Source organism: Halichondria panicea, chromosome 1 (assembly GCF_963675165.1).
Source record: "Halichondria panicea chromosome 1, odHalPani1.1, whole genome shotgun sequence".
In the NCBI taxonomy this organism is placed as follows: Eukaryota; Metazoa; Porifera; class Demospongiae; order Suberitida; family Halichondriidae; genus Halichondria; species Halichondria panicea.
Genome location: NC_087377.1, coordinates 12043464 through 12059248, shown reverse-complemented (window position 1 = coordinate 12059248; position 15785 = coordinate 12043464). Strand labels below are relative to the sequence as shown.

Sequence of the window (15785 nt, the reverse complement as noted above, 5' to 3'; positions counted from 1 at the left end):
AATGTGCGAAACCACATAATTACAAATCGCTAGAAGCAGGAGCACATAAAGGGAAGGAGCATCTAACTGAGTTGTTGTCTAAGTGCAGTGGCGGATCCAGAGGGGGGTCCATGGGGTCCCTTGACCCCCCCTTTTGAAGTTAACTTTAAAAGGCTTAACTGACTAAGGTCATGCAAGATGGTTCCAGCCTCCTCTGAATTTCTTGTGTTCAGGTCAAAGGTCGATCAATAAGTCAAATGTTTTCTGGAAATGGTCATCTATTTATCAGGAGCCCATAAATAAGGGCTCCAGTGAAAAGTATACTGAATAATGTTCTCCTATACCGCTCTCATGAAAAAAATTTATACCCTGGAAAAAAGTGTACCCCCTAATGAAAAGAGAGTACACCCTAATGAAAAAGTGTACCCCCTAATGAAAAGAGTATACCCTAATGAAAAAGTGTACCCCCTAATGAAAAGAGTCTACCCTAATGAAAAAGTATACCCCCTAATGAAAAGTGTACACCCTAATGAAAAAGTGTACCCCCTAATGAAAAGAGTATACCCTAATGAAAAAGTATACCCCCTAATAAAAAAAGTATACCCCCTAATGAAAAAGTATACCCCCTAATAAAAAAAAGTATACCCCCCTTGAATTATGGCACTAATATAGCGCCCTACTGATGGTTATGAAATTCCCCTAACAAAGAAAAGATATAGAGGGCGATCATAATTCGAAAGTGCCAAGTCAGCATATGGAAACCATTTTTTTTTGTGCAGACCTTCCATACGCGATCTAAACCAGGGGCGGATCCAGAGGTAGTTCGTTGGGTTCGTACGAACTACCCTTCCACTAAGTTGATACTTTATATTACACCTGGCTAGCTAGCTTACTGTCATGACAATAGGGTACAAAGTTCTCTCTGCATAATGTGAGGGTGGGGCTGGTACTCTCTGCATAATATGAGGGTGGGGCTGGCTATATTGACTCATCCAGCAATGGTCGCAGTGATAATTGAGCCTGGCCATGAATCCTAACAAAAGGTTTAGATTGCAACCCTCCATTGACTCCTGGTTAAAGTTTCAGGTAAGGGAGAGTTCATGGCACTGCATACTGAATGATAGACACTGTATAGATTAATTATAATTGCTATAATAATTATATTGACTAATATAATAATCTAGATGATCTACAGCCAGTCTCCTCTTCAAGAGAACCACCAGCCACCACCGTCTCTTCTCCAGTCATCAACGTCTCTCCTCCAGCCACCACCGTCTCTCCTCCAGTCACAACCATCTCTCCTCCAGTCACAACTATCTCTCCACTGGAACCACCAGCCACCTCCATCACCCCTCCATGTTCATCGAAGCAAGCAACGAGATCTTCCGCTGAGGATCAGCCAATGGAGCTCTCCTGAAAGAGAAGAAAGTGCAATCACTATCCCAGAGCATGAGAATGGCTTTGCCTTGTGTTCTTTCAGATATTATATAATTTATGTTTTTGTATAATGTTTTTGTTGAAGGGAATGTGGTTAATTAATGGGCGTGGCATGTAAAAGGGGGCGTGGTCAGCCAAAAATTTCGGCGCTACGCGCCGAGTGACACTTCTTGTCCACGCTTCTCGCGGCCAAGAAGTAAGAACCCCCCTTCCCTAAATCCTGGATCCGCCCCTGTAAACAGAGATAAAGTAAGGTCTATCTCTGATCTAAATAATATAGAGAGAGAGTAGCGAATGGTTTTTGTGCAGACCTAATATAGAGAGAGAGAGAGTAGCAGAGATGAATGCAAGATCATCAGATCTACAGATTGCTGTCACTCTAGCGTTGCTTATTTTAAGTTGGTCATGCCGAGGGGAAGGTAGGTAGATGTAAATAATAAATTATTATTAAACAATGTTACACAAAGCAGCTTATTTGACAATAACTCCCACTGTGGCTTGTCCTGATGACACTGTATCCTTCACCTGCACTCTGCCTGGTAGCTTTATACGATGGGACGTCATTCCACTGCAAGGGGCCCGGTTCACCATATCTTTAGTTTCTAACAATGCTGATGCCACAGAAGGTATTCCAGCATTCCGTGGTGTTCGCAATGACACCAGTGAAGATAATGCCACTGCCACTCTCACTTCACTGTCTGAGACCTCCATTGTGGAGGGTTTTATGGTGGAGTGTGTTGGGGCTAGCTCACGAGAAGGTCCTCTTCCCATTACTGTTGCTGGTGAGTGGTTGATGAATGAGAATGACAGAGTTTAGGCGTTGCCTGGTTTTCGTGAAACGAATAATACAGTGCATGCAGTGTATGATATGCCTGGGTTTTGTACACGGGGGAAGGGGAGATATCCCCCCCTAGATCCAATTTCTCCCCCCCCCCTAAAATGTGCATTCATGTACTAGTTGTATGACTGAGTGTCCATAGCTGGCAATTTTACATACTAACAGGTAGCAAAAATTTCTGGTTACTTTTGTTACTTCCCCCCTCTACTTCAAAATCCTGTATGACACCCTGTATAATGCACACACACACACACAGATCCACCCTCCCCTCCCTTGAGTCCAAGAGTCTCCTTCACTCTAAACCAACCCAGCTACTCTAATACTACCCTGGAGTGGGGCCCTCCCTCCTCTACTGGCAGTGTGTCTGTCAACTATGTCGTTACTATCTCCCCAACACCTTTCTCCGGGTCACCAGTCACCGTGGAGGCCATCTCGACACAGATAACTGTCTCCTACAACACTCTCTACAATGTGACTACCAGAGCTGACAACTGTGCAGGAATGAGCCAAGAGAGTTTAATTATGGATCTAAGTCAGTCATGATTTATATAGCTAAGTTATAGTTAGAACATGGGCATGAGGTATCTATGTGTTATAGTGTCCCAAAGCTCGAGGGCTTTAGCCCGAGGGATGAGGGACACTATAACCATAGATACCGAATGCACATGTTCTAACTGATTTAGATCCCAAAACCTATTGGCTACTAGAAATGCACTAGCTTAGCAACAGTCAACCTATATAAACAGCCAACCTAGCAACTGCATCATTATTCCGCTTTTGAAAACTAATATCTGAAGTTGGTATCTCTGTGTCTCTACTAAATCTGTGGTCTCTATTCAAGTCAACCCTGTTCCTCCACCTCAGTTTGATGGACAAAATTATAGTCCTAGGAAACATCCAGCTCCTCCCCCAGTTTTGCAGCAAACAAGCCCAGCACACTTCCCAAGAAACGAGCGGCTCGTATACTACTCTCACAAAGCGAAAGGAAGACACCTAAGCTATAATTTGCAGCAAACAAGCCCAGCAAACGAGCGGCTCCTATACTACTCTTGAACAAAGCGAAAGGAACTTTAGGAAGAAGTCAAAGCTAGAATCCCAGCACTTCCATACATCCAGCTCCTCCCCATGCAGCCTTGCAGCAAAAAAGCACAGCACACTGCCCAAAAAACGAGCGTCTCCTACTACTCTCGAACAAAGCCAAAAAAAGAAACTAGAGCTTCTCTCTTTCATTCTAGTTCTGTTATTATTACTAGACAAAGCATCTAGCTACAATAATTTTTATGTTATTACATGCATGTGTATCTTCTTGTAAATCACAATACAATGTATACAATGTTGTAGTTTGTAGCCCAGAGCAATCTATAGTACCGGTACTATAGCTCATAGTTCCCTGCTAAATACACTCAAATGGGATCTAATACTATATAATTCCTCCTCCTTAATGCAGTTGTGTGCCCCACACCACCTACTGCTGCTGGTGTGACCATCACCAACACACCTCCTGTCACTATTGGTGGATCCATGCTCACCTTCACTTGCAGTAGAGATAGTGAAGTGATAACCTCAACCTGTGGCAGTAGTGGATGGTCTCCTGATCCTGGGACCTTCGACTGTGGCATCCCAGTTACAGGTATATCATACATGAGGAATTAACTCTCCAAAAGGAATGTTGATCTCGTGCAGTAGATCCCCCAGTCACCTGTGGTTCTCCTGCTATACCGTCCAGAGGTAGTGTGGACATCAGTGGAAGGCTACCACCCTTCTCACTGGATTCACAGGTCATCTATCGCTGTGACGATGGACTGTTCCCCCCTGATGTGAGGACCAGCACATGCACTGATGTGGGGGGTAGCGGAGAGTGGGTGGAGAATCCTGGGAGCTTGTTATGCAGGGAGAGGCCAGGTGAAATGTAGTTGGGCCAAGCCAACTTCTACATGTAGGCAGGCTGATGACAAAAAAAAGCTTATTAAAAAATTAAGGGAGAGTGGGAGTTTTTAGACTTAGGGAAATTGTTAGGCTTCCCAAACCACACTGGTAAGTGTGATAACAAATAAGCCTCTAGAGTGGGTGGCGTTGGGTTTTTTTACAAAAGCATCCTTGAAGCATGTAAATAAGTTGGCTTGGCCTTGGTTCAGAGGCATAATTATTTCTTTCTAAAAGTTATTTCTGCAATGTAAAATTGTATTATGAAAATTGTATTATGTATGTACACCGCCTTTGTTCCACACTTCTTAATTATATATAAGTACATGTATTCAATGGCAGGTTATTGGATGCTTGTGTTGAACTGATTGAGATACAAACATGTACTCATATATAGTCATTTTCTGACCGTCCATATAGTCAACTGCACTCTTCCTACTGAGCCTTGCAATGGTGCTATAGTTGAGTATGAGAGGTTGAACGAGACAGTGTTGGAAGGAACAGTGCTGACTTACCAGTGTGACAATGGACTCTCACTGACTGGACCCAACACCATCACTTGCACTAATACTGGAGTCTGGAGCACTGAGCCTGAGGCAATCATGTGTGTAGGTTAGTAATTGTTTGCTATCCCAAAATTAATACAGTCATATCTCACAGTTTCTACTGTCGCTCCCTTGTTCTCTACTTCTGCAACTGTCGCTATCAGTGTGGTCATCACTTTCATTGTCACTCTAGTCATTGGATTCCTCACTGGACTGCTAGTGATGTATCTTTTCTTTCGTAAGAAAGCAGTGTACTTCCCAGCAACTGAAGGACAAACTAACACAGTGTCCACTGCACCAGCTGGTCCTGTTTATGAGGAGGTGTCACCAAAAGAAGAGATTGAACTCAACACAAACCAGGCGTATGGACCATTAGGACTGTGAAACTTGTTCACTCTTTATGAATAGCATTCAACAAGTTACATTGCAATAATTATCATTCTGTTGGTATTTTGTTTGTTATAGACTCACTGTTTTTGATAGCGTATAATTATAACCAGGAGCCCATATTAAATAAGAATTCTAGATCGATCTCTTATTTATATGGGCTCCTGGTATAACTTATATGTAAAACCTATGTATTAGTTAATGTACAGTTATAATAATAATTTATATTAATTATAGAGGGGTTTATGACAGTAAATTAAACCTCCCGACCACGAGGGCGTAGCCCAAGTTATAGATCTATGTGGTTTTTCTCTCAATCAGAAAATTGAGTACACGCGTGTTTTTTCTTCATGAACCAAGTGATCAACCAAGCTCAGCATGCGGTTATTAATTATGCCTGATGTGCGGTAATAATAATTATGTGCATTATACCCTAGCTTTCAGTATAATTATAAATTGTTGTTTGCAACTTTCATAAAATAATAATGGCATTGTTTATATTCAGCATCGGATATGTATAATTGAGAACAATGCAAACAATAGCTGCATCTGTTCACATACTTAAACTGATGAACAAAGAGTAAACGTACACATAATTATATTGCTTCAAATGTAAGAAAAACAACAAGCTATATAATTGTACATTATAATATATGTTCTTTCAGACTTGTCAAGATTCCTGCAGCAAATATGGAACATTAGCACATAAAGATCTGGCATGAAGTTAGGATATTAATTAAGAAATAATAATGCCATTATACGGGGTGGGATTATGGAGGTAGAAAGGAGGAGAGAGTGGCTGAAGGGATCGAATGTACATAGGTAAAGCCGTCCTAAGCCTAATTAAGCTTAATGAGCAGGGCTTTGAGTTACACGATTGTAATGTTCATATATATAGTAAACGATAGACATTACACAAAGACTCACATTGGATTATGTTGTTCTATTCTCCCTCTAAGGATCATTCTCCCCAGCAGCTGATAGAGACAGTCCACTCCAGCAGACTGTACCAGGGCATTGTCACTGCTCTGTGAGTGGGCGGGGGGGGTACATGTAAATAACTGTATGTAGATCTACATAATCAATAATTAAAGCTAGCTATAATTATACATGTATTCTGATCGACAATGTATATACGTTGGGAGGAAAACAAAATGCACGGTTCACAGTCCTACTGGTCCATACGCCTGGTTAGTTTTCAGTTCCATCTCCTCTTTGGGTGACACCTCCTCATAAACAGGACCAGCTGGTGCAGTGGGCCTTACGTTAGCTTGTCCTTTAGCTGCTAGAGAGTATACTGCCTTCTTACGAGAGCAAAGGTGCATCACTTGGAGTCCAGTGAGGAGGAATCCAAGTATGGCAGCAACAAAGAAAGTAATAATTACGCTGATAGCAGCAACTGCACCAATGGATAGGGAGGTGGCAGTAGGACCTGTGAAATTACGAAACCATAACTCACATTAAGTACACACATGATTGCCTTCACCTTCAATTGGTGACACACATACGATTGCCTCAGGCTCAGTGCTCCAGACTCCAGCATTGGTGCAAGTGACGTTGTTGGGTCCAGTCAGTGAGAGTCCATTGTCACACTGCATGGTAAGTCAGCACTGTTCCCTCCAATACTGTCTCGTTCAACAGCACATAGTCCACAATAATAATACCGTTGGATGGTTTCTTGGGTAGAGAGCAGTTGACTGTGGTGAAATGCAACATAACTATAATTATGATGCACACTATAATTATAGTTAACGGCATGCTCACCAGGTATGTCTCTGCAAATGATATTAGTGTCTGGTCTCCAAATTCCCACTCCTCCTACACTGTCACATGTACTGGACATATCACCAGCTGGGAAAAGTCCCTTGTCACAACGAAAGTTTATCACTGAGTCCATCAAAAAGGGTGATGTCCGGCCCTTAACGTCCACACTGCCTCTGGAAGGTGCGACAGGAGGCCCACAGGTGACCTCTAAGGAAGGGGGCAAATAGTAATAGTCATGAAAGTGATCTACTTAACCTGAGGGACAGTTATATATGGTGAGGTCAGGTGACCATCGTCCATCACTCTCACAGATTGATGGTACGTCCTCTGGATCTCGGATGCTCTCTAAGTCTATAAAGTTACTGTTGTGATGTATGTTGTACTATCGATAGGTTGGGTTGAAATTTCTTAGCCAGCTAGATCACCTACGTTTCCTGACACTGTAAGAAACTTTCGAAGTAGATTCCACAGAGCATTTTCATTAATTTTGTGTAATTATACTGTGCAGGACTACATGTATCTTACTTCTTTGAGTGTTTCTCTGTCCTTGTTTTCCAAGATAATGAGATCTGCATACTCCACTTATTACGAGTACTCCCCCTCCACCCTCACAGAGCAGTGACAATGCCTCCTGGTACAGTCTGCTGGAGTGGACTGTTTCACCTTCCTCCATCAGCCGCTGGGGAGAATGATCTTCATAGGGAGAATAGAACAACACGATCCAATGTGAGTCTTTGACTATATACGTAGCTACATGACTTACGCCAACAACTCTGTTTACATTGTTCTAAGTTGTTGATAATGAACAGTTGCAGTACATGCTAGCTATATAAATCATGGTAATTGTTACATGTACATGCATCTATTGATGAAAGTACCAGAAGTTTCACAGTCCTGCTGGTCCATACGCCTGGTTAGTATTCAGTTCAATCTCCTCTTTGGGTGACACCTCCTCATAAACAGGACCAGCTGGTGTAGTGGGTCTTACATTAGCTCACTCTTTAGCTGACGGGGAGTACACATTCTTTTTATGAATGAACAAATATATTATCAAGAGTCCCATCAACAATCCAATGACGGTGAATAGAACTGCCGTGACAACCACGCTGATGGAGACAGCTGCATCAAATCGACTCCCATCTAGGCTAGCGCAATTGTAAGAAACAGCTGTATAAGTGGTTCAAGGTATATAAAAGCATGATTACTTTAAGTAATGAATACACTTGCCTCTGCAGACTGTCTCCATTGGGTTTTTGTCCCACTCTCCTGTAGCTAGACAGGTGGCAGTCATTATGCCCTCAGGGAACAGTCCAACATCACACTGGAATTTCACTTGTGTACCGGAAAAAGCTGGTACTGAATGATCATTGATGGTGCCATTCCTTGGTGGGGATAATGGAGCCTTGCAGTTCATTGGAGGAGCAGCTGTGTAAATAACATACTGTTGAAAGTATTTAACGAGATGCTCAGTAGAGTATTCACCTCGTGCGTTGAGCTACATCGCACAGCAGCAAAACGGATACAATAATTTTACCGTAACAACTTTATCATTAGGGGAATATAATATGATCGTGAATCTATAAAGCAACGATTAGATTGATTAGTTTGTCATCTTCGAAGATTGCTTACAAGTTAAACTGCATATAAGTAGAGCAGTTAAAGCAGTGTATATGAAAGTGTCTAGTTCGCTCAAACAGCTCATTGTTGTGTATATACACACATACACAAACCGACACACACACACCAATCACTCTATCCCCTGCTGCGCGCTGCGCATGCACACACAGGGTAAATATATAGTCAAGAGCTTAAACTCACGAGTTGTAAGAGTAGGTATGGTTATAATTAGTGATGTACAATCAATAGCCTCAGGGTCTGGACTCCACATCAGTGTACCCTCACATGTCACCATCGTAACAGCAGACATAATTATACCCAGCGTCACACTGGATGGTTACTGTTGATCCTGATAATCTGCTGGAGACTGGTCCAAAGGCTCCATTCATGGGGTTGGTCAACACAGGACAGTTGCCTGCACTAGAGGGGGTCAGTATAGTGTGCTGTTTAAAGACGATGTCGACTCACCGATCCTAAAGTTGTACTCAGCTGTTGTACTGTTCCCAGCACAGTTGGTAGCCACAACACTGATAGTGTAGTACACATTGTATTGAGCAGTCACAGTGACAGAGGTGGATGTGAGGACAGTAGTAGAGAGCTGAGCCAGAAGTGAGATGGTCACTGTGTAGGTGAGGTCATCTCTACCACCAGTTTCAGTAGAGGGTCCCACTGTACAGATACACTAGCTTCATTGGATGATCATGAGCTGCTCAGAATAGAGTGTCTGATGGTGGAAGGTGGTCCTGGTGGATCTATGTAACTTAGTCAGACAATGGACGATACACTATAGCTAATTGCAACTCACCAACCAACCGGATCGTTGAAGATGCTATATTGGTTAAAATAGGCAGTGGGTCCACACAGAACACAGTGATCCCATTCTCTGCTGTTCTTGACAGAGTAGATGTTAATGTAGTGTCATTGAATGCAATCAGTGTTACGGTGTAACCTGATACAACATTGGGTACATTGAGACCAGAGGGAGTAGAGATGATAGTGATAGGAGTTGCATCTGATGGTACCCATCTCATGGAATCTCCAGGAGCAGTGCAGGTGAAAGTGACTGTTTTCATTGGACATGGTCTCTCCACACTCACTGAATATTGTGCTTTATGAAACATGCAGCAATGTAAGGAAATCTATAATTGAATAGTCAGTCTTACCAGTGCTGAAGCCAGCCAGGAAGCAAATCAGGAGAACTCTAATGAGTTTTATTATCTCTATTAGTGTCATCTCGAATTATTTCTTGACAGTGAGAAGGTTTCAATGTGATTAATTGTTTACTTCCTTTATGATAATTTATTCATAATTATAGCTTGTTTTATACACTTCCAAGTTTATTTTTCAACCACTGTCTCAATAGCAGTTAAAGCAGTCCATGAAAGTGTCTAGTTTGTTTAAACAGCTCGTTGTGTACACACACTATCATCACCATACAGTGTACACACTTAAATTATGCATATTTTATATAGGCCTGTTATTATAGAACCCAAATATTTCCTCTTAAAATAAAATAATCTGTCAAGCCTAGCCTTCTTATATTGTTCATCCTCTTTCTTAGTACGACACCAATATATTTATTACACATGTAAGGCACCTATTATTATAATCTACCCACCCTATATAATTATAGTACAAAATGTGCATATTGGTTGAATGATTTCATGTCTATATAATAGTTAGACACTGCTCTGTGCTGAGACAATACAACACAGACACTATACCCTAACACATCAACCTCCTGGGGACACTGCTCAAATTAACTAGTGAGATGAGTAAACATGCAGTAAGATATGAAAGTAACTCTCCACTTGCTTTAGTGATAGTGTATGGGTTGACATTTCTTAGACAGTAGTGCTTCGCTGAAACAGGGTACTTAAAAGCTGACACTGTAAAAAAATTTAACCTTCAAAGTGGATTCCACACAACATTTTATTTTTTGTGTTTGTGTTGTACTGTGACTACGCTATCTTGAGTGCATGTGTTCAATGTTGCTCTCTCCCTCTCTCTCTCCTTCTCTCTGTCCATAGTTGCCAGTGTTTGCCAAGTTACTGGGTGTGAGAGTGTTAAGAGACACCTCGAGCTGTTCCTGGACTCCTATGGACTGGTGAGTTATTAGGACTGTAGAAGCCATTATTTACGATATCATACTAGTTTACTATTTCTGTTTGTGTAATTTGTTGCAATTTCAACATTGAAATGTACTCCAGCTATATGTACCCCCACACCCACACACATGCACACACATGCACCCACAGAGCAGTCCTTGATGCAGTCTGCTGGTGTGGACTGTCTCACTTCACTCTGTCAGCTGCTGGGAAGAATGATCTTCAGAGGGAGAATAGAACAACAAATCCAACGTGAGTCATTGAATAATAACTACATGATTTAGGCCAACAACTTAAAGCCTAGGACGACTGCATGTACCCATGTCAAATCATATATTGTGTCGTTACATGTTAGACATTAGTTTACCGTATATTTTAAGGTTATAAACTTTCGCGGAATGACCATTAGAAAGGTTTTGGCGGATTTAATTTTCGCAGAATACCAGCTACTCTGCAGCATGCATGCGATATTAACTTTGTGGGTATAAAATATTTGCAGTACATGCTTGATCAGCGAAAGCTGCGAACGTGAGAAATGGTTTAGAGGTGGCAGATAATATCGTTTACAGCATAATTATAGAGAGTGCATGGAGAGGCGCACAGGCTGTTTTTTAAATTAATACAGTAGACCCTCGCTAATCGAAATTGAGCGGGACCAGACTCTATATCCAAATGTATGAAATTTTCGGATTAACAGATGTCATTAATCGATTATGAATGTTAACAAAGACACTTGCACGTGTACATGTATTATGAATATACGTGTGGCCTTTAATCAAGGTGGATATTTTCAGCTGAAGTGATCCTTTAGGGACCCTGTTCCACTGCTCCTGGTAAAGTAGAAAGCTAGAATTGTAGTTTAATTGTTGCTTCTTTAGCTCCAGAGCATATCAGGAGCTACAAGACTCCAGGCTTCTTTGCTGACTTTGATGTGATTCTAGTCCACAGTGCATGTCTCATGCACCACTAAAACGCATTTCTCAAAAGTTTCAGCATGCCTTTAATTTTATTGCTCTTGTTACTTGCTGCTTACTAGCCAGCTTTTATGCTCATACATACATCTGCATTTATTGTGTAACACGCTTTAGGTTTGTATAGATTCATGTCAGTAGCCGAGGGTTAGCACTTCAGTGCTCTAGTTCACCAAGCCATCAGATAGACTTCTGTTTCCCTCTTCTATAATGACTGTGTAGTTCATTGTCAACAATTACAACAGTACCGCGGGTGCTGATGCTGTGTCAATATAAAGCTACTAGCTAATATTGCTGATACGTACACACATGATATGATTATCATGATGAGCATTTTAGCAGAGCTACATGTAACTACTAAGTAGAGTAGCAACACTCCATGGACAAATTTTGCTACGCATTCTTCTGAAAAGGCTTCAATGGCATTCCCAGTAATGAAACCAGGCATAACTCGAGAACAAAGTATTACTAAATCCACGAATCAAAATCCAAGAAAATGTTACCAGAAGCTTATAGAAAGTCTTACTTGCACTCCATTGATCCTTAAGCAGCTGTAGCAGTCTACATACAAGACACACACACCACGCACACAAACACGCACACACAAACACACACACTATATCGTATACCTTGCTTGCGCATACGCACCGCACCGAGGCATAGTAATAACATAACAGTATACAAAGTAAACTAATACTTCTTTTATAATCATTTTAAAAGAGGTATTGGTATTGCTTTGTATTTGAGTGTTATATAACACTCTAGTTTTTGAGCGAAGCTAAACATGGCGAGAGGCATTAGCACAGCGCAGCTTACACCACTCGTTCAATATAGCTTCTTTTTTAGTACAAAAGATGTAATGGCTTTTAATGAACAGATGTTGCTGTTTACAGTTGTTAAAATTGTTCACGAGCATGCACATTAACAGAAGTTTCACAGTCCTACTGGTCCATACGCCTGGTTAGTATTCAGTTCAATCTCCTCTTTAGGTGACACCTCCTCATAAACAGGACCAGCTGGTACAGTGGGTCCTACATTATAATTAGCTTGTCCTTTAGCTGCCGGGGAGTACACTGCCTTCTTACGCATGAGCAAATACATGATCAAGAGTCCTATCAACAATCCAATAATTGTGAACGCAACTGTCGTGACAACCACGCTGATGGAGACAGCTGAATCAAATCGACTCCCATCAGATAGGCTGGCACAATTACAAGGAGCAGCTGTAGGTTGTTTAAGAGAAAAGTATTATTACAAGCAAGTGTATTCAAGTAATGAATACACTTGCCTCTGCAGACGATCTCCTCGTCCCACTTTCCTGTAGCTAGACAGGTAGCAGTCATTATTCCCTCAGGGAACAGTTCATCGTCACAATGGAGGGTAACTTGTGTGCCGGGAATAGCTGGTACTGAATGATCACTGATAATGCCATTCCTTGGTGAGGATAGTGAAGCTGTGCAGTTTATTGGAGGAGCTGTATAATGATTAACATAGATATTTTGTATTTATTTCCTACAACCAAGAGCTTAACTCACGAGTTGTGGGAGTAGATGTGGTTAGTAATGTACACTCAATAGCCTCAGGGTCTGGACTCCACATTAGTGTACCCTCACATGTCACCATCGTAACAGCAGACACATATCCAGCGTCACACTGGATGGTTACTGTGGATCCTGATAATCTGTTGGAGACTGGTCCAAAGGCTCCATTAATAGGGTTGGTCAACACAGGACAGTTACCTAAGAAGGAGTTGACAATTTGTGTGTCAAAATAATAATACTTACCAATCCTAAAGTTGTACTCAGCAGTTGTACTGTTCCCAGCACAATTGGTAGCCACAACACTGACAGTGTAGTCCACATTGTATTGAGCAGTCACAGTGACAGAGATGGATGTGAAGACAGTAGCAGAGAGCTGGGCCGGAGGTGAGATGGTCACTGTGTAAGTGGGGTCATCTCTACCACCAGTCTCAGTAGTAGGGTTCCACTGTACAGATACACTGACTTTATTGGCTGAGCTGCTCAAAATAAAATGTCTTACAGCAGAAGGTGGTCCTGGTGGATCTATATATACATTTTTTACACATACAGACAATGGACAATGGACAAGACCTCACCAACCAAACGGATTGTTGAAGATCCTATAGTGGTTAGAGTAGACACAATCTCCAAGCATGACACAGTGATCCCATTCTCTGCTGTTCTTGATAGAGTAGAAGTTAATGTATCGTTATCAAATGCAATCAGTGTCACAGTGTAGCCTGACTGCATTACTAGTGGATCAGAGGTGGTGAGGACAGTGATACGATTTCCAGGCAGGTCCCATATCAAGGAATCTCCAATAGCAGTGCAGGTAAAAGTGACTGTTTCCATTGGACATGGTCTCTCCACACTCACTGAATATTGGGCTTTATGAAACATGCAGTGTCAATGCAAGGAAATCAATAATTGAATAGTCAGTCTTACCAGTGCTGAAGCCAGCCAGAAAGCAAATCAGAAGAACTCTAATGAGCTTTATTATCTCTATTAGTGTCATCTCTATTGACAGTCAGAAGGTTAATGTGATGCTGACTAGACAACCTCCTTTGCAATTGTTTACTTCCTTTATATTCATATTAATACACTTCCTGTTTTCGCATAATTATAGACAAATTATAGAACATAAGACTAATCAAGGGTATAATTGTTCTCGCTGATTAAGCAAACATTTATATATGCCCACAAATTTAATATTGCATGCATGCATGTTGCAAAAGACTGCTATTCCACGGACATTAAATCCGCGAAAACCGGTCATTCCGCAAAAGCTTATACCCTCGAAATATACCTGCTCACAATCTTCACAATAATTACGTAATACATGTATCTACTCTCCCAGAGCCATGCATGCAATGCTCTAGATCAAGTGGCTTGCACATTCTCTAAACCCTATTTTTAGGTCTCATGTCGTGATCTTTTTTAGTAGCGCACATGCATGCATGCATGTCTACACATTACAGCTCAGCAACCCCCCTCCCCCCCCCCCCCACACACATGCACACACAACATGACACACATATATAAGGTGAACAAGGATTGTCAGAGACTGTATACATGGGACGAACGGTGAGAGTAACTTCTAATTCCCGATAAGAAACACTACGACACTCATTCCCTTTGTTTGTATGTATTGTATTTCATTGAGCTCTGGTATTTCATTATAGAGTAGTGACTGAGTGACTTCAATGAAATTCGGTAGTCACTCTACTATCGCTTATAACATGACGACAGTTAGTCAGCTGATCAAACTCCCAGCATAAATAGAGCTAAGAAAGAGCTACATTTTGATAGGCAAAAGAGTGTGTAGTTGTCCTTAACAACGCTGGTAGCAGTGATCGATTATACGTGGTCGCTAATTTTTGTCTCACTAAAATTAATGTTAACTCACTTAATGTTTTTAGTGTAGTGGGTTTTTATCGTTTGTTTTGGATCAGAGTGATAGTTGCTTATCCATTCTGAAGTCTTTACCAAATCTACCCACCCTAGTACAGATTATGTTTATTGGTTGACTGATGCTTACCATTTTCAAACCCTTTGTACTACCATTATGTTTATTGATATTTACGGATATGATAGAGAGATTTTCCTTTTGTTCGGAGGTTATAATTATAGTTTGAGTAGGACATTGAGCAGATTCGTTACTGCCAACTTTCTCATCTTCTTCCAGCCTTGCATATATTGAGTTAATTCTGCAGTCTCCCCGTTGCTTTTTATGTACCCATGTGCCCCTGGACACACACTAGTAAAGTTACTAGCTAGCTACATACAGAATAATATTGCTACCTCAGCGATTTCTCCATAGAACAATAATTATACGTAATTACGCTGCATTTATGAATAATACGCTACCGTTCAGTTTGCGTTTTTCTGGCTCCATAAAAACGTGCAACGCAAACGTAACAGGAACTTTTAGTTGAGGGCATAAAATTGTTTAATTTTGTGCTCCGATCAATTGTACTGTACTTCATTATAGAGCTAGTACTGACTGACTGGCTGTTGGTGTTCCCCCACTCTCCTCAGATTGTGGCTGCATGGCATGGATGAACTGTTCTCATTTTGCTAACCTTGAGGACAGCATACCCTCAGTTAGACAAGGGGCAGCTGCTGCTCTCACCAGCGTCACCAAGGCTTATATGGTGAGACACTGTACAGACTATAGACTGTGCTGATAATTATTT

General features: G+C 41.4%; 4 protein-coding genes and 1 long non-coding RNA gene across 12 annotated transcripts in view; 2 read left to right on the top strand and 3 right to left on the bottom strand.

The window, feature by feature from the left end:
- Positions 1-1615: 1615 nt before the first annotated feature.
- LOC135348557 (CUB and sushi domain-containing protein 3-like) lies at positions 1616-5202 on the top strand. 4 transcript variants are annotated; one of them, XM_064546837.1, is made up of 7 exons: positions 1616-1835; positions 2040-2198; positions 2511-2786; positions 3702-3884; positions 3938-4156; positions 4598-4789; positions 4838-5202. In XM_064546837.1, exons 1-7 carry the CDS (start codon positions 1757-1759, stop codon positions 5104-5106), a joined length of 1377 nt encoding a protein of 458 aa, XP_064402907.1. In that variant the 5' UTR covers positions 1616-1756; the 3' UTR covers positions 5107-5202. The 4 variants fall into 4 exon arrangements, with proteins under 4 accessions (XP_064402907.1, XP_064402890.1, XP_064402883.1 ...); XM_064546820.1 differs by having other exon boundaries at positions 1617-1835; positions 1887-2198; positions 3941-4156; XM_064546813.1 differs by having other exon boundaries at positions 1617-1835; positions 1887-2198.
- A 344-nt stretch (positions 5203-5546) lies between these two features.
- LOC135349977 (uncharacterized) lies at positions 5547-8036 on the bottom strand. 4 transcript variants are annotated; one of them, XM_064548688.1, is made up of 7 exons: positions 7752-8036; positions 7129-7566; positions 6874-7080; positions 6596-6806; positions 6295-6541; positions 6037-6137; positions 5547-5788 (listed from the first exon to the last, which is right to left on the bottom strand). In XM_064548688.1, exons 4-6 carry the CDS (start codon positions 6705-6707, stop codon positions 6071-6073), a joined length of 426 nt encoding a protein of 141 aa, XP_064404758.1. In that variant the 5' UTR covers positions 6708-6806; positions 6874-7080; positions 7129-7566; positions 7752-8036; the 3' UTR covers positions 5547-5788; positions 6037-6070. The 4 variants fall into 4 exon arrangements, with proteins under 4 accessions (XP_064404758.1, XP_064404736.1, XP_064404751.1 ...); XM_064548666.1 differs by having other exon boundaries at positions 6874-7323; positions 7399-7566; XM_064548681.1 differs by having other exon boundaries at positions 6874-7313; positions 7399-7566.
- A 70-nt stretch (positions 8037-8106) lies between these two features.
- LOC135350875 (uncharacterized) lies at positions 8107-9827 on the bottom strand. 2 transcript variants are annotated; one of them, XR_010399315.1, is made up of 5 exons: positions 9654-9827; positions 9296-9598; positions 8959-9242; positions 8692-8910; positions 8107-8298 (listed from the first exon to the last, which is right to left on the bottom strand). It is a non-coding gene; the product is annotated as an uncharacterized LOC135350875 (long non-coding RNA). The 2 variants fall into 2 exon arrangements; XR_010399316.1 differs by having other exon boundaries at positions 8692-8905.
- A 2493-nt stretch (positions 9828-12320) lies between these two features.
- Positions 12321-14148, bottom strand: LOC135349016 (uncharacterized). The gene is made up of 5 exons (XM_064547465.1): positions 13686-14148; positions 13354-13632; positions 13105-13308; positions 12858-13043; positions 12321-12792 (listed from the first exon to the last, which is right to left on the bottom strand). The coding sequence occupies exons 1-5, from the start codon at positions 13987-13989 to the stop codon at positions 12503-12505; spliced, it is 1263 nt and encodes a 420-aa protein (XP_064403535.1). The 5' UTR covers positions 13990-14148; the 3' UTR covers positions 12321-12502.
- Positions 14149-14201: 53 nt separating this feature from the next.
- Positions 14202-15785, top strand: part of LOC135349858 (uncharacterized) — a 51334-nt gene continuing 49750 nt past the window's right edge. The window contains exon 1 of the mRNA XM_064548498.1: positions 14202-14673. Coding sequence (XP_064404568.1) covers positions 14543-14673 — 131 coding nt within the window. The 5' untranslated portion in view covers positions 14202-14542. The remainder of the gene's footprint in view (positions 14674-15785) is intronic.

Bases quoted from the DNA above. Each gene is read 5' to 3' on its own strand.
- LOC135348557 (XM_064546813.1), top strand. From the start codon at position 1,757: ATGAATGCAAGATCATCAGATCTACAGATTGCTGTCACTCTAGCGTTG. The intron at 2,787-3,701 runs GTCAGTCATGAT...TCCTTAATGCAG, and splicing joins GAGTTTAATTATGGATCTAA to TTGTGTGCCCCACACCACCT. The intron at 4,157-4,597 runs GTGAAATGTAGT...CCGTCCATATAG, and splicing joins GTTATGCAGGGAGAGGCCAG to TCAACTGCACTCTTCCTACT.
- LOC135349977 (XM_064548688.1), bottom strand. From the start codon at position 6,707: ATGCAGTGTGACAATGGACTCTCACTGACTGGACCCAACAACGTCACT. The intron at 6,542-6,595 runs GTGAAGGCAATC...GTAATTTCACAG, and splicing joins ATGTGTGTCACCAATTGAAG to GTCCTACTGCCACCTCCCTA. The intron at 6,138-6,294 runs GTATGGACCAGT...GCCCACTCACAG, and splicing joins GAACTGAAAACTAACCAGGC to AGCAGTGACAATGCCCTGGT.
- LOC135349016 (XM_064547465.1), bottom strand. From the start codon at position 13,989: ATGTTTCATAAAGCCCAATATTCAGTGAGTGTGGAGAGACCATGTCCA. The intron at 13,633-13,685 runs GTGAGGTCTTGT...ATGTATATATAG, and splicing joins TTCAACAATCCGTTTGGTTG to ATCCACCAGGACCACCTTCT. The intron at 13,044-13,104 runs GTGAGTTAAGCT...ATCATTATACAG, and splicing joins CACATCTACTCCCACAACTC to CTCCTCCAATAAACTGCACA.